This window comes from Trichoderma breve, assembly GCF_028502605.1.
Source record: "Trichoderma breve strain T069 chromosome 7 map unlocalized scaffold00007, whole genome shotgun sequence".
Taxonomy (NCBI): domain Eukaryota; kingdom Fungi; phylum Ascomycota; class Sordariomycetes; order Hypocreales; family Hypocreaceae; genus Trichoderma; species Trichoderma breve.
The window spans coordinates 1,540,682-1,562,943 of NW_026611593.1; the positions used below are offsets into that span (position 1 = coordinate 1,540,682).

The 22,262-nt window shown below is 50.3% G+C and overlaps 8 protein-coding genes across 8 annotated transcripts; 4 read left to right on the forward strand and 4 right to left on the reverse strand.

Annotated features, from left to right (window-relative positions):
• Window positions 1–249: 249 nt before the first annotated feature.
• On the reverse strand, window positions 250–4,644 carry T069G_10678 (cation transport ATPase (P-type) domain-containing protein; the record flags this gene model as incomplete). Its single annotated transcript, XM_056177888.1, has 5 exons — window positions 250–727; window positions 799–2,015; window positions 2,388–3,101; window positions 3,156–4,199; window positions 4,258–4,644. The coding sequence occupies 5 exons, from the start codon at window positions 4,642–4,644 to the stop codon at window positions 250–252; spliced, it is 3,840 nt and encodes a 1,279-aa protein (XP_056024178.1).
• Window positions 4,645–6,662: 2,018 nt separating this feature from the next.
• T069G_10679 (transcription factor TFIIB repeat domain-containing protein) lies at window positions 6,663–7,733 on the reverse strand (the record flags this gene model as incomplete). Its single annotated transcript, XM_056177889.1, has 1 exon — window positions 6,663–7,733. One exon carries the CDS (start codon window positions 7,731–7,733, stop codon window positions 6,663–6,665), a length of 1,071 nt encoding a protein of 356 aa, XP_056024179.1.
• Window positions 7,734–8,876: 1,143 nt separating this feature from the next.
• On the forward strand, window positions 8,877–9,911 carry T069G_10680 (ribulose-phosphate 3 epimerase family domain-containing protein; the record flags this gene model as incomplete). Its single annotated transcript, XM_056177890.1, has 4 exons — window positions 8,877–8,992; window positions 9,080–9,206; window positions 9,313–9,558; window positions 9,645–9,911. The coding sequence occupies 4 exons, from the start codon at window positions 8,877–8,879 to the stop codon at window positions 9,909–9,911; spliced, it is 756 nt and encodes a 251-aa protein (XP_056024180.1).
• A 500-nt stretch (window positions 9,912–10,411) lies between these two features.
• T069G_10681 (glycosyl transferase family, a/b domain-containing protein) lies at window positions 10,412–11,750 on the forward strand (the record flags this gene model as incomplete). Its single annotated transcript, XM_056177891.1, has 2 exons — window positions 10,412–10,738; window positions 10,842–11,750. 2 exons carry the CDS (start codon window positions 10,412–10,414, stop codon window positions 11,748–11,750), a joined length of 1,236 nt encoding a protein of 411 aa, XP_056024181.1.
• Window positions 11,751–11,871: 121 nt separating this feature from the next.
• On the reverse strand, window positions 11,872–12,762 carry T069G_10682 (uncharacterized protein; the record flags this gene model as incomplete). Its single annotated transcript, XM_056177892.1, has 1 exon — window positions 11,872–12,762. The coding sequence occupies one exon, from the start codon at window positions 12,760–12,762 to the stop codon at window positions 11,872–11,874; it is 891 nt and encodes a 296-aa protein (XP_056024182.1).
• A 1,928-nt stretch (window positions 12,763–14,690) lies between these two features.
• On the forward strand, window positions 14,691–16,373 carry T069G_10683 (coA-transferase family III domain-containing protein; the record flags this gene model as incomplete). The annotated part of the gene is made up of 5 exons (XM_056177893.1): window positions 14,691–14,876; window positions 14,982–15,013; window positions 15,094–15,220; window positions 15,307–15,811; window positions 15,868–16,373. 5 exons carry the CDS (start codon window positions 14,691–14,693, stop codon window positions 16,371–16,373), a joined length of 1,356 nt encoding a protein of 451 aa, XP_056024183.1.
• Window positions 16,374–17,600: 1,227 nt separating this feature from the next.
• Window positions 17,601–18,340, forward strand: T069G_10684 (uncharacterized protein; the record flags this gene model as incomplete). Its single annotated transcript, XM_056177894.1, has 2 exons — window positions 17,601–17,762; window positions 17,831–18,340. The coding sequence occupies 2 exons, from the start codon at window positions 17,601–17,603 to the stop codon at window positions 18,338–18,340; spliced, it is 672 nt and encodes a 223-aa protein (XP_056024184.1).
• Window positions 18,341–18,787: 447 nt separating this feature from the next.
• T069G_10685 (uncharacterized protein) lies at window positions 18,788–19,708 on the reverse strand (the record flags this gene model as incomplete). Its single annotated transcript, XM_056177895.1, has 1 exon — window positions 18,788–19,708. The coding sequence occupies one exon, from the start codon at window positions 19,706–19,708 to the stop codon at window positions 18,788–18,790; it is 921 nt and encodes a 306-aa protein (XP_056024185.1).
• Between the last annotated feature and the right edge of the window lie 2,554 nt (window positions 19,709–22,262).

Sequence of the window (22,262 nt, forward strand, 5' to 3'; positions counted from 1 at the left end):
TATGCGTCTATGCAGTAGTATCTATTATGATGCCTTATTTGCTGGTATCGTCCCCCTCGTTTCCAACTCTACTCCTCTGGGTATCATGCTGTATCATAAAGGAGCGTAAAAAAAAAAATCAATGGAGAATGAGCGACCAGGACAAATGAAATCTTTCTCCCCCCAAACCCAATGAATTTGCTCAAACCGGTGAAAAAAACGCCCAAATCACTGCAAAGAAATCTTTCATCTCCCTTTACTCCCTCCTCTTCACTGCCTCCTGGAGATGTCAATCTCGATTTGGTCGAAAATGTCGTCTTCCTCCTCCTCCTCCTCCCCGTCAAGATCCAGCTCATCGTGATCCCTCGCCATCTTCGCAAGCTTCTTCTTCACAACAGGATCCTGCTCCATCTCCTGCCACAGCTCAAGGTCCCACTCCTCAACATTATCACCAAGCCGCTTCTTCTGCCAGGGAGGCCAGTGCCACAGACCGGCGACGAGCATGGCGCGCTTGGCCGCCTTGAAGAGCAGCTCAATCATGCCCATGAAGGAGAGGACGATGAAGACGGTGGACCACCACACGGCGTCGGCGCCCCAAAGCTTGGTGAAGGTGTGGCGGATATCGTAGACGCCGGATGGGGTGGCTCCGTAGACGCCGTCGAGGAAGGCTAGCCATGCGAACCAGCCGGCGGTGGTGACGAAGAAGCAGGCCATGACTACGGCGGACTTGTAGTGAGTTTCAAAGATGCTGCTCGATTGTTAGCTTTGTTTTCTTGTTTTGGTGATATATGTAGGTAGAGAAGAAAAGACAACACTTACAATAGCTTCCAGTTGATCCACAAGACACCGACCGTAAACACGAGGGATCCAATGGCATACAGATTTTCATCTTTGGGAGCGGGTGACACCCATCCATAGCCAGCCCAGATGCCGTTCCAAGTAATCACGCCTTCAATGGCAGCAAGCACCATCCATCGCATGTACTTCCAAAAGTTGAGCCCCATGTTGCGCTGGCCGTAGATGTAGAGCTCAGGTATAGCCAGCAGTGTTTCCGCGGAGAGGTCCTGTTCCCAAATGCCCATGCAAATCGTGCACAAGCTGGTAAACAGCGTATTGAACACGGTCAAACTGGCTGATTGGTAGAGCGAAGTGCCGGTGTAGCCATTGTATCGCTGGTACTGAGCCGCGGGGAGGTAAAAGAACATTTCTTTCCAAAACGTGCAGATGATAAACTTGGCAGTGCGGATATAGTTCCATCTTCCGTGGACGAGGAGCAGCCGCTGCAAGAAGCGAAACTGCGCAATGGCGTAATCTGCTACTCGGGCGGCCTGAAGTCCCTCCTTTCCTGATATACCAATACCGACGTGACTGGCCTGGATCATGGCGAGATCGTTGGCACCGTCTCCAATTGCAAGTGTAAGACCTCGGCGATTCTTGCCCCTGTACTTCTTAAGCTTACCCCGGACAGTTTGAACTAGAAGAGCTTTTTGGGCTGGCGATGCGCGGCAGCAAATGACTGAATCTACCTTGAGCATGATAGCAAAGAACTGCACCGAAAGGGCTTCCGACTTTTCGACAACAGCCAAGGTTTGACCATCTATGACGACTACGCTGTGGATTGAGCCGGCGTGCAAATCTTCAGCCATGGCCGAGAGCTGCGTCTCGAGAGATCCCTTTGTGACGTCCAGGATGTACAGGTCGGAGCCGGGGCGGCAGATACGGGCGGAATGAGCAATGTTGATGGCTGTTTCTCGCTTGTCTCCCGTCAACATCCAGATCTTGATGTTGGCCCGTCTCAGCCTGTCGATAGTTTCTGGAACGCCCTTCTGCAGCTTGTCCTCGATCGCGCTACCACCAACGAGCTCAAAGGCTTGTTCAATCATCTCGCCCGCGGCTTCGATTTTCTCCTGTCGATCGGTAAGACTGGTTGTGGCATCGTCGTAAAGCTTCTTCCAGGACCTGTACTCTTGCTCGGAAACAAATTTCTGGGCAAAGAGAAGAGTTCGGAGACCCTCCGTTGCGAAATCATCTAGATGCTTGAAACACTTTGTAAATACTTCCGATTCGTCAAAAATCCCAGAATCTTCCAAAAAGGAGAGGCGAGGATCCAGCGGCTGCGGCGCGTGAGGCGACATGGGACCGAGAAGATGGCGATTTGAAATATCAAATGAAGCTCCGCGTGAATTCACATTGAAGGATGGGCGTGGTCGTTCCTCGGACCGACGAGTAAGCTTGTTCAGTTCAAAAGACTTGCTTCGGTTCATTGACGGCCGGTGTACACTTCGTTCCCTAGTAATGGTAGGATTACGACGAACACTGAAACTGGGCCGTCCACCAAAGCTGTTTCGGGGCTCGAGCTGCTCGCTGCGACGGAATCTTTCGTGCTCAAGATCAGCGCTCTGGCGAACCTCGGTTGCTTTTTGCATGGCAAGCGAGGACAGCCTCAGACGAGGCAGGATGGCTGAGTCGGCGCCCTTGCAAATGACTGAGATGCGACCATCGGGATATCGGACGACAATGGACATCCTCTTGCGGGCACTGCTAAATTCGATAATGTCCAGGATATCATACTTTAACCGCTCAACACTCCCATCGGTCTGGGTCACTTGAACCGTGATTTGTTTCGAATTTCGTTGAACAACCGAATATCCCATTTCTTGAGCGGCCCTTACCAAAGCTAGTTCATCCGGAGAGGCGGCTTGAAAGTCCATTTTCCCGTCCTTATTTTCCGGCAAGCATGAGTGGCATAGTGCCATGGCAAGCAGATACTCTTTTGTTTTCCTGGTAAAAGCTGAATGCGGCCGCGATTTCATGTACTCAAGCAAGTCTGTGGTGTTGACATCAGGCTGAACATGGTCTGGTCGACCGGTTGATCGCCATTGAGACGAAGATCGCCTTCCTCCCATTGACGGCCTTGGAGACATTGGTGTGTCCATAGCCTCAGGGCCATCCTCGTGAATTACAACAGAGAGGCGGTCCCTCCGATACACCGAAGGGGACCGGCTTGGGAATTCAGGCTCCTTAACAATCGACGAAGCACTATCAGACCCATCCACCTGTGGCTGAGGTTCCAAATCCATCTCATGAAGCCAGACAGTACCAGCAACGCTGATTTTGCGGAACTTCATGACATTGTCCGTGAGTGTGCCCGTTTTGTCTGAAAAGATGTAACCGACCTGGCCGAGGTTCTCGAGGATAGTGTTTGTGTTGCATCGTGCTGGTGTATCCGATTCTTCGTCATACATGTCGATATCCGAATTCAAAAGAAGCAACTGTCCAATCTTGACGATTTCCAGACTTACATATAACGATAGAGGAATAACATTGTTGAACATGATGATAAAGGCGATGATAATCTCATGGAAGGGAACACTAGCATCGTTCAAGTACCAGGAATGTCGCTCGGTGCTCTTTTGCCAGCGAATATAGCCCATTGACACCCCAACGGAAAGGATGACGACGTAGAAAGCCAGTGTGATGACAATTCGGTTCACCACCCTCTCCAAAGCCGGCTTCTTTGCCTTTGGGTGCCTGTTTGAGTTCATGCGTAGCTTACATTCCTCTCCGGTGTTGAGAACGATTCCAATAGCACATGTTGTGTTACGAAGTACGCTGCCACGATACACTATTTCGTTAAGTGTCAAGGGCATCGCTTTTTCGTTGACCGTTACTTTTCCATTGAAGTTGAACAGATCCGGATTTGGGTCCTCGGCAACAAATTCGGCAGCACACTTGGCAATGCCTTCGATAGTGTCACATCCCTCGAGCGCATGGCACACTTGCTTGCTCTTGAGGTTCGTCTCGCCATCAAGCGCCATAGTATCGACATAAGCCAAGTTGTTTTCTCCGTCGCTGTAGAGAAGCGCAATATCGGCAGGTACAGGCTCGTCGCGCGCAAGTCGGATGACATCTCCAACTTTGATATCGGCCCATCTCGTCGGCACCCATCGAACGCCTTGGAACTCTTCGTCGGGAACAGGCAGCGGCTCGCTAGTCGTTTTCGTATGGAAAGGGTTATATCGATCCAGAAAGTGTGCTGGCCTAGACTTGCCAGTGTACTTGTCCTCCTTGCCGAGTATCGTCGCAAAGTTTGCGTTTTCAACCTTGTCCAGCCGGTGTCTTCGATAGTCGTCGTAGCCCTCCTTAAACATGGTCAAGCAAACGAAGAACAGGAGGGGAAGAATCGTCGTGTAGGAACCGGTCGTTGAGAGGCCAGGAATCTGCGGCCAGCTAATTAGGTACGGAAGCAGAAGAAGCAGAGTGACAGGCAGAACATACCATCTGAGGAATTCCAACGCAGAGGAAATAAAAGTTACCAACACGGGTAAATTGGAAGAAGAGCTGCTTGGGAATAAAATTCCACAGAGTATAGCGAGAAGTGCGAATGCTATTGGAGATGTACGCCTGCCCGCGCCGAGTATCGATCAAGGGCTCGTCATTGTCGAGTCGCAAGGGTATCTTCCTGCCATCCTTTGAGGCGGCCAGCTGGCCTCGCTGTAAAATGGGCTCGACGACGGCCTTCTGATACACTGAATTGGCGACATGGCGAACGCGCTGGACGACAGAGGTCTTGGTAGGCGGAATTGCAGCCTCGGCGCAGCTTCGAGGGTATTCGGCGACGCTGCTGGCCTCGTTGGACGGGGATTGTTTTAGCCCATCGGCCATGATGGCGCGATGTGATTAAAGAGATCGTGGTCAATCCCCAGGAAACCTCCTTTTCCACCCCAGATAAATCGATAAGCGAGAGGAAGGTTTGCGACGCTAGAACCCGACTCAGTCGACACAAGTAACAGGTGATGTTCTCATGCCGAGAAAATGCCCGGCTTGCGACTTGCGGATCGGGTCACGCAACGGCGTGGTCTGAGCGACGGCTAAAAAAGAAAGTGGACGCAAAATTCAACACAAGCAACAGCAGCAACAGCAAGGGCGTGCTGTGTGCTGGGTGTAATATTAAAACGAGGTGAACCTGAACGGCACGCTGTAAATATTCCTTAAACGACAGACAAACGGCGCAAATGCTAATGGCAAAGCAAAAGGCCAAATTAGGAGCGATCAAGCGTTTGACGCGGTTAACGAGTGAGGTGGATTTTTTCCGATACGGCCAGCGTCGTCGCAATACGAAGAATGACAACAATGAATGCACCACGACACCATCTCTTGGTGATGGGCTCGTCTTGGTGGCAACTTGGAAAAGGCTAGCGGTCGGGCTACTGTACTCGTACAAGGGGGCTGACCAAGTTACTGGACGCAAGCAGAGACGGCCAACAGGTTACTGGACGACGTGCCGCTAGCACTGCTAGACTAGCAAGCCACAGGTACTAGCATCCACTGTAAAGGCCCGGCTGGTGGTTGCAGTAGCGTCACAGGCCCTTCTGAAGGAATTTCCACCACGTGGGGCGCTGGGGGATTTATTGGACGGCCCTTTTGTGACGGCGTCATGCACGTTGAGATTTCTGGGGGGCTATGCAAGAATTGACTCGGAGGGAGACTATTTAGAGGCATAGACAGGCAGTAGTTTTCCCGCGATAGGTGTATGCTAGTCCTGCAGCATAGTTGTGAGTGTTCTATCTATGTATTATGACCCAAACTATACATCATCGATTTGGACACGAATAGACTCGACGAGAGTTATCTGTAAGGTTTGCACCATGGGAAACTCCGTGCCGCCTCTTATTTCGTATCGGCCCTCGGGTTCTCGCTGACGCGTAACCTTCTCCATTAGCCATAATCAGAAGTTGTCCGTGTCTCCATAGCCAACGTCAAACCATGTCTCGCCCCCACAAGTCTTATGTGTCAGAAACAACCGCCACGCAAAATACCAGAGGAGATCCGGGAATAAACACATGGCGATGAAATAATGAGCATTACGGAGTATCTTATCCAGTATACTCCGTACGGGGTAATTGATCTACACACTTCCAAGTACCTGGCGATCCAACGTCTATATACTGTGCAACCTCACTCCGTCGTCGTGGCAAGTATTACTCACTACACTGTCTCAGCTTCACCGTGTGATCCAGATTTTGTCTGAGCATACCATAGAATGTTCTACCATTATCATTAATTATCCATTACCCATTACGTGTACCAACAAAAGACATCAAATTGGAACAGGTAGGCCACCGTTTTCAGAAAAATCACTGCCGTGACGTCACCCGTTAGACAGTATCAAAACGGAATGGCGAGGAATTGGCCTGCATGCCGCTTTCGGTGTTCATCAAGGTTCTCTTCCGCCTGGGCTACGATGAACGCAAACAGACATTCACTAGATATATAAACCTTCATCCGCATATTGTTCCAATCATGGTGGATACTATTATGATCTATACAACCTAGAATATCTGTTGCTATAACGAAAGAAACCCACTGCCGGATCGATCAAGACGAAAGAATCTGCCCATTCCGAAATTCAAAACCCACTATTGTTTCCCTTACTACCATCTAGTAAGAGAGATAATTCGTTTGCCGTTCTCAAATCTCTAAATAAAAGCATCAGACAGCGCAAAAGCCAGATAGCCAGTTCAGCTAGCTCTGCCCCGAGGCGGTTTTTCTTGCCCCAGCAACAGTATAAAAATTTTCATTGTACAACGGCCGTAAAAAAAGCAAGGCAAAAACAAACAGATCGGCGGTGTGTCCCCAAGCACATATGATATTGTTTGCCCCAAGACGCGAAGATTCTGCTCTCACACTTGGACTTGCGGGATGTTCTCCATCTTGCCACCCTCCTCGAGCCATTCCTTCTTTATTAAAGTATCGCGGTAGGCGAAGAGGAACTTGTAAGCCGTCTTGACTGTTCCATCGCTCACGCCAGTTTGCTTAGCAATAGGAGCAGAGGGACGTGGCTCTCCCATGAGATGGCAGGCCATGTAGATACAGGCAGCAGCAACGGACAGCGGTGATCGGCCGGCCAAAGCAGAGATGTCGGTAGCCTGCTCTGCGAGATCTCGAGAGATCTTGGATATCTTTTGCTGGTTCTTGAAGCCCAACTGAGACACATAACGGCCACAGAGGTCCTCGGCGCCAACAGACGTGTTTTCGTAGTTGGTGACGGTGTTCAATCCAGTAGCGCCCTCGCCTTCGGTGTCTTGGATCTTTTGCAGGAAATTCTGTAATTGCTTAAAGACTCTGCCAACCTCCTTCTTACTAACGCTAGTAAGGTTGAAGATTTCCCTAAACGTTCGGGGCACGTTGTTTTGTCGACATGCGATGAAGATGCACCCGGCAATGACAGCCTCCTGGGGTTTGCCCTTCATGAACTTGTGCTTGTCGACGAGCTTGAAGATGTGCTTAGCAGCATTGGAGACATTTGCTCCCATATTGATAGTCTCGCAAAGCGCAACAATCTCCTTGTATGCCTGCATCAGACCCTTCTGAGCCTTGTCTGCGTTGGCGTTGTTTTGGGTACGAGACAGGGCCTTGTGAGCCTTGGATTCGGAAAAGGCGACAGTCGTGGCCAGGTGCTGGCCCTCGACGAATTCATCCTGAGGTCCACCGACACGGCTTGGATCATCACCTCCTTGGTCATCATTGGCAAATGTACGCCATTCAGACCGGGTATCGATGATGCGAGTGCCAACGACGACACCGCAGCTCTGGCAGACCATATCTCCGCTCGAAAACTCCTCGATCAGGTTCGGGGGGTATTCTTTGCAATCGGGACAGCAAAGCACATTGTTCAGGTCTTCTTGGAAACCGGCTCCATTTGCAGCGCCAGCTCCATTGGCATTTGCGCTCGGCAGCGGCGGCGGAAACATTTTGGACTTGTAGGCCCTCGGCTGGTAGATGTTGGTGATCTCGTCAAAGACTTTGCGTGCTCTCTTCGCTTCCTTTCTTCGACGCCGTAGCTGCTGCCTCTTCTTCTCTACTGTGATTCTTACGGGGGAGTTTGTTTTGAAAGAGGATCCTCTAATCCAAAGTTGATCGTTGAGGACTTGGACAAAGAGCGGTGAATGCAGTTTGACGGTCGCGAGCCTCGTTGGCTTGAGAGTGAGAGAGAAATTGACGGTAGCCTCCGACTTGACAGCAGAAGCTTTTGTCGCCGGTGGCTAGAGAGAATATATTCTTCTCTTCGTCCTTATTTGGGGATTTTTTCTTCTTATTTTTATTATTTTTTTTCTTCGTTCGAGGCGCTAGACGCGGCGAACACCGTCCCTTTCCTGACGACCTGCCGATGGCAAGGAAGCAACAAAAAGCGCGACGGTTTTTTCTTCTTTTCTTTTTTTAACTATGTAAAGGGGACCTTTTCTTCGGCCCAAAAACACCCTATAGCGCTCGTGCCGTCGGGTGATGGAGCGAAAAAGGACGTAAAATTTTGGATGCGTAAACAAATGGACTCTGCCGGCCGACCTTTCGGAACCAGTGAAGGCGTCTGAGGTTGTATCGACCGAAAAAACTCAGAGCATCGATTAGTCGGCAGAAGAAGCGGCTGAATTTGCTCCTATCAACGGGCTTTGTAGGGCAGTGAGCGTGGTGAGGGAGCGTGGTCCAGCTTCTGGCGGCGAGAGAGTGCGAGAAAAAGAGGTTGTTTGGGAGAAAGATTTGAATGAGCGGCTGGGTGACGAAGGCGTTGTATTGTAGGTCAGGCTGGGAGCAAACTTTCGGCCTGGTTGATCAGGTAGCCAGGGAACCTTCTGGAGGGTGACTCAGCGAAATTATTATATAATACCGTGTAAAGTTAAAGAATTTTGTAGTTCATACGGAGCGACTCTGCCTTGCCATATAAACGGGAAAATATTATTCCATGCGTGGGGGAACGTCTGACCCCCCAATGACCGCATAGAACAGTACCTTAGTTGGGGCAATTGGCTGAGCCCGGCAGTAGAGCTACCGCGGGGCCTTGATATAGCGAGAGCTTCTTCAACATTGTCCTTCCATATTGATTCCGCAAAACGACAAATATGGCTCCCAAAACGCTCATTGCGCCGTCAATCCTGTCAGCTGACTTTGCACAGCTCGGTGCAGAATGCGCCCGCACCATAGAGCAGGGTGCCGATTGGCTGCACGTTGATATCATGTTAGTCGTAATGCAGATACCCGATGTCGAATCACAGCAACATTATCTGTTGTTTCGCCAAGATCCAGGCTGACAACAAGTATACAGGGACGGCCATTTCGTACCAAACATCACGTTTGGAGCTCCCGTTGTGGCAAAGGTCCGACCGCACGTCGAGAAGCCGGCGCAACCCGCCGGTCGAGGGACATTCGACTGCCACATGATGATTGCAGAGGTATATCAGATCCCGTTTCCGCATTGACGTATACACAAACTATTCTCCCTGGAAAGAATAAGAGTTTCATTGGCTTTCAAACTGACACCTTACGTCAAACCAATAGCCTAAGAAATGGGTCAAGGAATTCAAGAACGCCGGCTGTGACCTGTACTGCTTCCATTACGAGGCTGCCTTTTCCTCTGCCGCAGAGTCTCCCGAACAAACGACCGATAAGAAGACCAACCCCAAGGAGCTGATCCGATATATCCACGAGCAGGGACTGCTTGCAGGCATTGCCATTAAGCCTGACACATCCGTCGATGTGCTTTGGGACATTCTCGAGACCTCGGATCCCAAGGAAAGACCTGATGTAAGCTCTATGGCGCACAACTCTGTTATACGGCCTGCTATAGGCTAAAATGTAGCGACTGAAAGCTAACGTATTTGGCAATGAAGATGGTTCTAGTCATGACGGTTTACCCCGGCTTTGGAGGACAGAAATTCATGGCCTCGGAGCTGCCCAAGGTGCAGGAGCTGCGAAAGCGATACCCCGAGCTGAACATTGAGGTTGACGGAGGACTCGGCCCCAGCACCATTGACCAGGCCGCCGACGCGGGAGCCAATGTCATTGTTGCAGGCAGCGCCGTCTTTGGAGCCAAGGACCCGGCCGAGGTTATTTCGCTGCTGCGGAGGTCCGTCGACACCAAGGGAGGCAAGTTGTAAGCGGGGAGAGAGTTGGATATAGAAGATCAAATAGCTGCATGAAATAGAAATAGCGATTGCTTCCCCATGTTTAAGCTGTCAATAACATCTCAGTCATGCATGTCTCGGCTACTTTAACGCCTAAACTCAGGCGTATCGAAACAATGTCTCGAATTTACTAATGGATAGAACTGCCTACCTACGTCAAGAAGTAAAGACGATGCATCCTGTGGATCCCGAGATCGGCCAATGGCCAGCCACACTCCAATCCGCAGTTCTGGTGCTGAGTCATAGGCAAAATGGCAACGTCCTTCTCCATTGAGTCTCTCGCTGTGACGCAGATGCGGAATAGTGTGGGTGGTTCAACATTTATCCCATGTGTCAACGGACATAAAGAATTGACTCTGCATCACTCTTCATTCCTTTCATTCCATTTCACTGCATCAGTGCCTGCGCTTAGACTCGTCTTGTTTTCATCTTTTATCAAATCTTCACACCCCCGCCAATCAAAATCCTTCGCAATGGCCTCAAGCGCAGGCACAGGCCAAGAAGGCCTTCCACCAGTCAACCTCAAGCCCTTGTTGACCAAGCTCTGGCCGACTGACAATGAAGTCACTCCCGATGAGATCGCAGAGGCAATCTCCCATTTCTTCACAAACCAGGTGACCGAGGCTCAGACGGCGTCTCTCCTCATGGCGCTTCACTTCACCAAGCTCGACTTCAAGGCCGATGTCCTGGAGCGCTGCGCCTATGTCATGCGAAAGGCTGCGGCACCGATTCCGGTCAAGGAGCTCCAGAGTGTCATCCAGGCGCGGGGAAGAAAAGAGGGCACGTATCAAGGCGGCTTGGTAAGTTTTTTACAATTCCGATTAAATATTATTAGTTGGGAGACATTGAGTCCTATATACTTGAGAAAAAAAAAATTATGTTCTAACTATTTTCAAAACGCAGTGCGATATTGTCGGCACTGGAGGTGATTCACACGACACCTTCAATGTCAGCACAACTTCATCCATTCTTGCCTCGTCACTACTTCTGGTTTCCAAGCACGGCAACAAGGCCAGCACGTCAAAATCGGGCAGTGCTGACATGGTCAACTGCATGAAGCCTCGGCCGCCCATTATCAGCGCCGTCAAGCCTGACACCCTAGTCAAGGTCTACTCCAACACAAATTACAGCTTCCTCTTTGCGCCAGTTTTCCACACCGGCATGCGCTATGTGGCGCCTATCCGAAAGCAGCTCCCCTGGAGGACAATTTTCAACAACCTGGGTCCATTGGCTAATCCAGTTGAAGATGTGCTGGAGGCTCGGGTCATCGGTGTCGGAAGACGGGATCTTGGTCCGGCATTTGCAGAAGCCTTGAGGGTTGCCGGGTGCAAGAAGGCACTGATTGTCTGCGGAGAGGAGGAGTTGGATGAAATTAGCTGTGCAGGCAACTCGCTATGCTGGATGTTGAAAGAGAAATTCCCTGGAGGCGAGTCCGAAGTCGAACATTTCAAAGTCCACCCCAACGACTTTGGCATCACCCCCCACGCCCTAAAAGACGTGTCTTCTGGAAAGGAGCCAGAGGAGAATGCCGAGATTCTGGCTCGCATCTTGCAAAACCAACTTCCCCTGGATGATCCGGTGGTCGAATTCGTGTTAATCAATACTGCGGCCCTTCTTGTGGCATCTGGCATCTGTGAGGCGGATACCAGTGACATGGGCCATGGCGATGATGGGAATGTCATTAAAGAACGAGGCCCTGGCGGCCAACGTTGGAAGGAAGGTGTACGAAGAGCCAAGTGGGCCATCACAAGTGGTGAGGCCTGGAGACAGTGGCAAGCATTTGTCGAGGTTACCAACGAGATTGGTGCCTGAGTGCTCTGCAGCGCAGGGTGAGAAAAGCTTTTTTTTTTCCATAGAATCTCATTGGCTTGGATATAAGTGTAAAACCAAGAGAAGATATCCGTTCATGTCCTATGACTCGATGGCGATCGTTTTAAGAGGCCGTCCATGAATGTTGTAGTTGATGAGGAGAGCGTGTGTCTCGTTGAGGAGAGCGTGTGTCTCGTCTAACATCATACTTCATGGGCAGCGATCTATTAGATTTGACAGAAACAACTGAATTTGGCCGACTCATGGGTGGCTCTGAGCGCCGGTCGAGCTCAGACGTGATAAGGCTGAGGTGGGCTCGAGTGGGCCGACCATTAGCCAGACGATATTCTCCGTGGGAGCCGTTGGAGCCGGTAGAATCCTTTCGCTCGGGAGCTATAGCTGGATGAAGGTCGAGCGAGAGGGATTGGTTCTCGTGTAGTCTCGCTTCCCACTCCTTCCAGTCAGCCTTGAGGCCGATCAACGATTCTTCATCCCGCGATTCCTCATCTCGCGACGGAGGAGGGTGAGGTTCCTGAGTTTCCGTGGCGGTTTCTGTAACAGCTGCTGCAGTGGTTTCTGTAGGTGTTTCTGTGGCGGCTTCTGTGATGGCTTCCTCCAACGGATGAGAGACTGGACGGTATAAGAAGTGAGATGCGGTGCGATCCAGCGGATGAGGCGCGGTATACACCGAGCTTGAGTCCATCATCATAGTATTTAACGTCATCATAGAGCTTCGCGTCGCCAGCGATTTCCGAATCATGGCCTGCCTCTGGGCATCGTCCACCTCGGAAACGGTCGACATGATGCTTTTCCTGTAAGACTCTCGGTTGTTGTTCGTGGTGGCAGTCGTGCTCCTCTTCCTCAGTTGGCTGTACTTTTGACCTTTGCGATGTCTGATTACCAGAAACACAATGACCCCGACGGTGCAAGTTACGCCGACGACAACGCCGACGATGATGTATATCAAGGTTGTCTTTGGCAGCTCGCGCCGCGATAGCATCGTAGGCTTGTCCATGGCGACGGCCATCTGTGAGACCCGGATGATCAAGTTTTAGACGCTGCGTACCTGGATTGGATGAAAGAGAGCACAGGGAGAGGCAAATTTCCACAAAGTTCCGGAGCGCCGTATATATGAGTTACGCTCGCACCAACAGAGAGTTTATCAAAAAACGGGTCGCAATTCGTATCGTGGTGGTACCAGTTACTGTAGCGCATTTCGCAAACGAGCCACATTCAAATTTACAGACCCCGTAACGCCATGGTCATGGTGTAACGCATGTCATTCCCAGCCTGCCGGCGGCTCTTCGATCGACGGATCGCCTTTGGGGGCCTGGCCTTGGGTGGGCGCCTGCTGCACAGCCCTCGAAAAGAAACGGGTTTATTATGTCAAAGAGTTGCGTCTCGCGGGCGAGGCTGGCGGGAACACCTCCAGTTTTGAAGTAACAGAACGGGCAAGCATCTGCGAGCATTTGCGTCACTGACGGTGAGACTAAACCGCATTGTGCACTGGTGATATTGGCATAGCAACAGCGCGCGACAGTATTAATAGAAACGGGACTGCCAGGCCAGGGGGGAGGGCAAAGGGAAAAAAGACGCCAGGCCAGGCCACTACGGGGACAATTGCAGGTCCGGGCCAGAAGGGGGCGGATGCGACGTTTGACGGGCTTTTGCGCATCTTGATCATCCCACAGCCAAGTGGGGACCGCCCTGAGTTGCTGAGCAGCAGGATGGATCCCTGTTGGTTCTTTTCTCTGTAGGCTGCTCTGTGCTGCTGCTGCTGAGAACTGAGAGAACTACGACGATATCAGTAAGCACTGCGGCCGGGGATGGTGGTTGCGAGAAGCCTGTTTGGGAATCGCCTCGACTGAAAGAGCGAATAGCCGGCAGCCTGCGAGGCGTCCGTGTCACCAGAAGCGTCGAGCTTAGCCTCTGGACAGGCCAAGCGTCACATCAGCAACGGCGGATGCAACACACTGTGTGGCCGTGCTCGCAGAGAGGCTTGATTTGGAATGCCCCGGGCTAAAAGGCTCGCATATCATTGTGTTGGCTGACAGATATTGTTAATTTGGGGGTCGAGATACCGTCGATAATGCAACTTGAAGTTAAAGAAAGAAGATGCCAAGGGGGCATTGAGGCTGGAAATCAATAGCTCAGGCTTTGTTTACTTCGGCCAGCGACAATACATTGTACGAAGTACCTCGTATCACCAGAACGGGCTCCATCAAGGTCAATATTTCCTCTCTTGGCAATTGCGTTATCAACAAGAGTATTTGCTAGCCCACAAGCAGCTACAAATAAACCGCTATAAAGTGTGGATGTATACATGTAATCTTCAACAGATAAATGCTGTCAATTATCCCGTCTTATTGATCTTCACGCCGTTATACCAAGACGGCAGCTACTGTAGCTCTTAGGTCAGCCGTCAACTTTGGCATGGAAAGAAACAGGGTTGTGTCGATAGTTTGTCCGGCGCTTCGTATCGACACTAGCACCGGTACATGATCATTACCACAGTTACCAGCTACGCTAGTCCGTTGATGCATTGATGGATTCTGCAGTGGTATTTCGCGTCTGTCATCCTATTTATTATCTCGGATGACTAACGTGAAACTCAATGCCTCTAATGGGCTTCAATGGCTCTCGGTTGTCCTCAGCTAGCAAAATCCTACTAAACTGAATTCGCCCACTAATATGAGCCGAATCCAGCCGACCCCATGGGGGGGTTCGCTCAAAACAGCAGTAAACGGGCAATTGCCAGGCGAATAACTCCACCATTAGCCACTCACAGCCAGGTGTTCACGATCCATCCCAGGCGATACCGGCCGGTAAATGCAATCGACAACGCCCGATCGGTAGTTGACCTGCTTCTTCTCTTCTCTCTTCATTCTCTACCACTCTAATGATACGAGCTCTCCCCAAGACGCACCCACTATAACCATCACAATGTCCCAGATCCGGGGCAAGGCTGTTTCAGGCCTCGCCAGACTCTCTCGCTCCGGCTCTTCTCCAGCCCAATGGCTTAATGCAGCAGCACATGGCATCCGCCATTACTCTGCGGCCGCCGCCAGCGGTGCTCCTTTGCCTCTCGAAGGTTACCGCGTGCTAGACATGACCCGAGTGCTAGCTGGTGTAAGTTGGCGTCTCACTCGTGTGTGCACTGCATGCATCTACCTGGATGCATATAAATAGATGCACCCACCAACGCCTAGGTAACCCCTGGCTAACCTGCCTCAGCCGTACTGCACTCAAATTCTCGGAGATCTTGGGTAAGCTTGTCCAACGTCACAGTCTGCCTCGTGCGGCTAAGCGATTGGCATGCATTGATGTTAATTTGTCGAATTTCCAGCGCTGAAGTCATCAAAATCGAGCATCCAACGCGGGGAGACGACACCCGAGCATGGGGTCCTCCATATGCAAAGTACAAGCCGGAATCTGGAAGAGAAGGCCCCGGTGAATCTGCTTACTTTCTAGGGGTATGAGCCAACTTTGACGATTTTAGACTGACAAGTGCCGTGGCCAATGGAAGCTAACCTTGTAAACTCTTCATCTCTTTTTTTAGGCAAATCGTAATAAGAAATCTCTGGGATTATCATTTCAGCACCAGGGCGGAGTTGACATCTTGCATAAGCTAGCAGCAAAATGCGACATCCTAGTTGAGAACTACCTTCCAGGCACGCTGAAGAAGTACTCAATGGACTATGAGAGTCTACGAAAGATCAACCCTGGGCTCATCTACGCCTCCATTACAGGCTACGGCCAGACAGGCCCTTATTCTAACCGTGCTGGCTACGACGTCATGGTCGAGGCTGAGTTTGGCCTCATGCACATCACAGGCTCGCGAGATGGCCCGCCAGTCAAGGTGGGCGTGGCTGTTACTGATCTGACCACGGGGCTCTACACTAGCAACAGCATCATGGCCGCACTCTTGTCAAGGGCCAGGACTGGCAAGGGCCAACACATTGACGTAGCGCTGAGTGATTGTCAGACGGCCACCTTGGCCAACATTGCAAGCAGCGCCCTGATAAGCGGCAAAAAGGACAGCGGCAGATGGGGCACTGCTCATCGTAAGTCAAGTACATATTGGCAGATATTGGATTCAAATGTGCTAAAAGCATTGCAGCTTCTATCGTCCCATACAGAGCATTCAAGACAAAGGACGGGGACATTCTCATCGGCGGTGGCAACGACCGACTCTTTGGTGTCCTCTGTGACGGCATAGGGAAGCCGCACTGGAAGGACGACGCCAAGTTCAAAACAAATGCTGATAGAGTTGCGCATCGAAACGAACTAGAGGCCGAAATCGAAGCCATCACCCAACAAAGAACAACACAGGAGTGGCTCGAGGTATTTGAGGGCTCAGGAATGCCCTATGCCGCCATCAATGACGTTCAAGGGACGCTCAATCACAGCCACACCAAGGCCCGTGACATGGTCATTGAGATTGACCATGAATATTGCGGGCCAATCAAAATGGTCAACACACCTGTCAAGTATTCAGAAACCCAGCCCATTGTCAGAACACCTCCTCCGGTGCTGGGCCAGCATACAGATGAGATTCTCAGCGAGCATCTTGGGTTGAGTGAGTCGGATATTGCTGCACTCAAGGATCAGGGAGTGGTGCGATGAGATGCATGAGATTTTATGAGAACCATGAGAGTCATATAGGATTGCATTAGACACCTCTTAGATTATGAGTAATGAGTAAGACTCATTTCTATAGAGAATCTTATGTTACTTCCTTTGTTTGTTTGTTTGTTTAATGTTAACGAGCAAACAGTCGTGAGCATGGACGATAGTATGAGTGAGACACTGTGTACAAGATCGGCTTCTTTAGGCGATGCGCATCATGTGATCCATCACATGACTCCTCCTTCTGTCTTTTCCAGCCTGTCGCGCTTTCCGAAAATGGTCCCCCTTCTTGATATCGTAAGATGTTAATAAACCATCGCAAACATGGTTTGAATTCATTGGGGGGTTTTTTTTTCCTTTTTCTTTCCTCCATCTCATTGCTCAAATTTTCATGGGTCGTTATACATGCGGGTACGCGGTTTCTCACGTCATCTTGTAAGTGCAATGTCATGAGAACGGCGATTCCCGCTTCACACGCAATAAGCCTGTCGCATCACACGGGCAATCCCTAAACCGGAACGCGAAATGGAGACGCTATTGCCGATTAATTTGCCAATTGGGCCAAACGATGAGGATGTCACAATGCGGGACTCACCAGCGGCCGCTGTTGTAGATCCCGAACCTATTGTCAATGCCGATACAGAGAAGGAATGTCCTCCAAGCTCAACACCACGGTCTTCGTATACACCACAGTTTTCATCTGCATCGTGGATCCTTGATCTTATTAAAAATGATCAAGAGCCATCACGTTCAAGTTTATCGAATGAGTCAGAGGCGGTTCCACAAACAAACGATGAAGGCAAGGATGTCTCAAGTGGACACGATGGCTCAAGCATACACGACACGATGACAATGCCCATATCGCCAACTCATCAACCGTTGGATAGTGCGGCGAACATCATTGCGGCATCTCAGCTTGCTGGAATGAAGAGGAAGCGAGAGCAGGATGAAGAAGCCGATGATTTCACTCAAAACACAATGTCGCTTCCCCTCCCTGCTCCAACACCAGTGTTAACGCCATCAGCAACACAAATACTGAGTTTTGTGCCATTAGGCACTGATATAAGGTGCTCTGAATGCGATGGAAATTCATCGGGCTCAGATAATCCGTTCATTCCTTGCAGCAGTTGTTCAAGGCTATGGCACCAAGGATGTGTGTCGTTAACAATAGAAGAGGGGGATACACAGTGGGCTTCAAGATTCATGTGCCCTTCATGTTTGAGCATGAGTGGCAGCGATGTGATAAATCGTCGCGCGGGATTTTCTCAACAGCAGAATGAAATAGAGAGACGGCGAGCAAAGAACTTGGCGGCTCTCCCAGATGATGTCGTTCCAGCCAAGGAAGAACTCGTTGGCTTTTGGCCGGGCCATGCATCAGATGCGGCAGTAAGTTTATGCTCAAAACACTTTAACCAAAAGTAATAAATTAGAGGAAGCTAACTCGTTTTCTGCAGTTGACAGAGTACTTTTATGGAAAGACCAAAACAGATGTATTAAATATTCTCTCATTTTGCGACCAGCTCAAGCCGCAGTTGTTGGTCGACATCATGGTTTCTGTCGCAAAGAAACACCCCGATCTGCCCATCTTTGACTCTCCAAGTTGGAATGCCAAAGCTATGAGCGCCATTTCGGGCAGAGCAAAGCATTCACATCAGAGCTCTCGGTCTACCACGAAGCTACGACACGGACACACGGTGCTGGAATCCAGGGTGAAACACAAACACAAGACTTCTAAAAAGACTATCAAGATAGCACAAATCCCCTTGGAAGAAGAATCACCGTTGATGGATTATGGAGATTCTCTTCCGCCCATGTGGCCTAAGGCTGGCGAGGGCTTATATGCAAAACTTTCTCCAGAGGATGAAGATCGGAAGTTCTTGTTGGATGAGAATGACGAGGAGGCGTTTAGTCATTTCGGAGTGGATAAATTTGGCAAGCAGATTGCGATTCCTATAAGTGCTTGAACGAATGGAGTTTATGACGGGTTCTTGGGTGTTTCCATGGGTAATTCAGCAGATTGTAATACCACCATCTTACAACAATGTAACAATACAGCAGCTTATTAAAGAGTCGTTGCTCAGCATAATTATTATCGAAAGGCGGAATATTAAGTATCAACAAGCAAAGAGAGAAGGGTGAAATCTACTAGATCGATTCTATTATTCCAAACTAACTATACATTATATTACCAGTTGCCTCTAAACTCTAGAATAGGATTGCTTCACTCGTTAGCACCATCTTGACATTGATCCAATTCGTCTTTTCCCCCGTCTACCAACACCGCGCTCTTTTATGCAAAATACCCATATTCCCTCCCGCTCCAAAAGCAGGACTCTATCTACAAACACGCTTCTTCTGAAAGGAACTCGACAGTCAAACTCCTCCACTCACCACAACTTGCAGCTGCTAATTTAGCAAGTGAACTTGTACTCGGAAACGAGAGGAGTGTTGAGCTTGGTGCTGGTGCACAGCATGTCCTGGACGTGGAGGGTGCTGACAACCTTGGTGGAGCTGACAGAGAGGATGGTGTCGGAGAGGATGGTGACACCGACGAGGCCAGAGATGCGGCCACCGAGAGCACCGACAACGTCGATGTAGTTGTGGCAGCCCTTGGTGCTGAAGGAGACGCAGTCGAACTGGCAGGTTCCGAGGCCGAGCAGGCAGGCGGTGGCCTTGAGCTGGGCGAAGAGGCCGGTGGTCAGAGAAGCCTCGACGTCGGCGGCGACAGCAACGAGACCGAAAGCGTTGGTGTTGAAGATGACGACAGCCTCAGCGAGGGTCTCGACGAAGAAACCGGCGAGGGCGGCAGAGGTGGCACGGAGGGTGGCGCTGATCTTGGAGGTCAGGGAGATGTCGAGCTCGACGTCCAGGTTGATGCCCAGACCCAAGGCAGAGATCTCAGCCTCGATCTCAGCCTCGGCGCAGAAGGTGAAGGTCTCGACGGTGGCCTGGCACCAGGCGTGCGTGGCATCGTACTTTGTGAACTTGACGGGTGAGATGGCGCAGAAGGCGCTGAGGGCGACGGTCGAGCCCGAGGCGGAGCACTTGGGCATGGGCCAGGCGCCGACGAGGGCGGTGCCGGAGCAGGTCTTGCCGTCGAAGCTCTGGCCGGGGAGGCACGAGCAGGCCTTTGTCCAGGGGCTGTAGGCCATGGGGGCCGGGCACTTGAAGCCGGCGGCGAGGCTGAGGGCGGCGTCGATGTCGGTGGCGGCCTCGGCGACGATCTTGTTGGCCAGCTGGACGTTGGAGGTGGTTGCCGAGCAGGCTGGGCCTGTGGCGGAGGCGGCCATGGCGATGGAGGCCAGAGAGGCGACGGTGGCGAGGAAATGCATTGTGAATGATATTATGTTGTATGTGCTGTATTAAGCGGAAAGGACTGACTTGGGTATGATTGGGGGGAGTCAAAAGGAATGACTGAAGCTGAAGAAGCTTTGGAGGGATCTAAGAGAGAGTGGTGGATGGGGATGAGAAAAAGAACGGGAATGGAAGATGATCAACAGTCTTTATATACGCAAGAGAATGTCATGACGATGCTCCTTTTCTTTCTTATTCACTGTATAGCTTCACGCCGTCCATCTTGGTGCTGGTCCCCCTTGTTGCCTTCACCCCTAATGAGGCGAAGGCAGAATTAGGCAATGTCATCCCAGCGAAGAGAGGAGGTTTGCTTCTTTCGCTTGTGCGATCGCTTGGTAGTGGCTCTGGATAGAGTTGCTGCTAGGACGGTAGTTGGAGGGCTTGGGGCCGGAGTGCCGGTGACAGGGGGAGCATGTTAGACCGCCATGAGCTGGGAATATGCCGAGTCCGAGTGGCAAGTACGGATACAGGTTCCATGATCATTAACCGATGGTGCGGAGGTGGCATGTAGTTGGTTTGTGCTTTGGGGGGAGTATTCGAATAGAATCGTCTGGGTGAACTGTTGATTATCTGTTGTCTTGATATACCTCTTGTATTGAATTGATGTTTTATACGGCATCAGATTTTCTGTTGTTGAGTAATCACCATTCATAAGGACGTTGAATTACGAACAATATGTACGTGGTCTGTTACTATACTTGTCTTCCTGGCCAAGGTATGATGATGATAATCAGGGTATATGCCGATGGCAATTTGACGATTCTCTTACGAAAAGACAGTGACAGCTTGAGTCAACGGGCGAAATTGCTTGACACGCGGCTTTGCGTATAAGCCCCCTCTTCTCTCCTGCCGGGCGTATCCACCGGCTTCTTTCTCCCTTCGAGCAGCAATCTCGCTCAATACTGAGATGTGACAGGCTTGTATACTCGTCCGCTTGGCATCTGTGATAATAGTCCATGTGCTATTATGAAGCTACGTGAGAAGGACGAGTTAGGCTGAATGCTAGTGTCTTTAGTCTACTAGATTGTCTCGGTTGTCGGTTCAGACACTGCATTCATATAAATGTTGGGTGCTACCTAGAAGTTGATGCACTATCATGTCTCAGTTGGGCATTTAAGAATGGCCAGACTACCAGAGACATGCATCGCCGGACTCGTGGCTAGGCCAGAGTAATTACAAAATCGTCCTACACCTCATCTGACACAGTTTCCAGCGTTGACTTACATCAAAATGGGCCAACCCAAGAGGCTCAACACTATCCCAGCGAGAAAAAGAAAAAGAAAAGAACAAAACCAAGAATAAGACGATAAAAAAAGAACAAAGCTCTTTTCTCTCCCTTGTCCACTAACCAGGTGCCAGGGTTCTGCCGTGTCCCCCTCGCTTGAATTTTTGGAGCCATGCACAAGGGGTCGGAAAAATAGAAGTGTCAAAATAAAGCCCCGGACTTCTACTCCGGGATTCAAGCACAGAGTTGCGTCTACGGAGTCCCGTCCCAGTCCTTACGGCCCCGAAATAGCGTATTCTTATCAAATAGTATTCCATCAAATACGATGCACAACGAGACGCGCGTTTTTCTCTCTGTTTTGCTAATTTCCCTTATACGCGAGTAATGGCGGTATCTTTCCTGAGCCAGAAATGACAGCTCATGAATATCCCACACCAAGACGGCAATGTTCACGAGTGTGATGATCAGTTGACTTTTTCTCTCGCACAGACTTCCCCTCCCCTCGCGATATCATGACCGACAAAAGATGAAACTTCCAGCCCCGATGAGCCGAAGCGCAGATCACTTCTACATTACCAGAAACTTTTGATCAATGACGTGCACAATGCCGGCATTATCCATACATTTGGTCCAGCTCCACTCATGTATGTATGATTACCGCATGCGATCAGCGTCTCAATGCTTCAGAGTTTTGTTTGTTTTGTCTATCAATATACCGTATGAGCAGTAATGCCAATGACAAAGGATTACTCCGTAGACATCCTAGAATCAGATGCTCTACTATTCCATTCCATCGCTAACCAAGATTTTGATCGACGCTCCCCCCTTCGCTTCGTATTCCGCTTCTCCGGTACGATCCTGGGTCGTTTTTAAACATCCTTGTTCAACGTGCTATCACCGAGTTCGCTCTCCCGCACATCCGATTAGGGGGGATTGACCCATGTCGAGTCACGTCAAGTTGAGGACTTGGGTTTAGTGCGGGGATTCAAGAGAAGGATTAGGAGAGACTTGGGGTTCGCAGAAGGAAGAGAGTGTATATTTAGATGGAAAATGTGCTAAGCATCATGAATCGGGACATAAGATGCATGAGATAAAGCATATCAGATGAAACTTTATCACTAAGATTTAAACATAGCTATCAGAACTAGAAGAGAGAATCATATACGCATTCACAGCTACGTTTTTAATAAATGCTTCTTTCAATCCAAATTTCTATATTGACTCCAAGCTGAGTAAAATCTAGGGTAAGAATTGGACAGAAAAGGGTGACACATCTCGGCTCAGACTTGCCTTTAACGACGTCACTG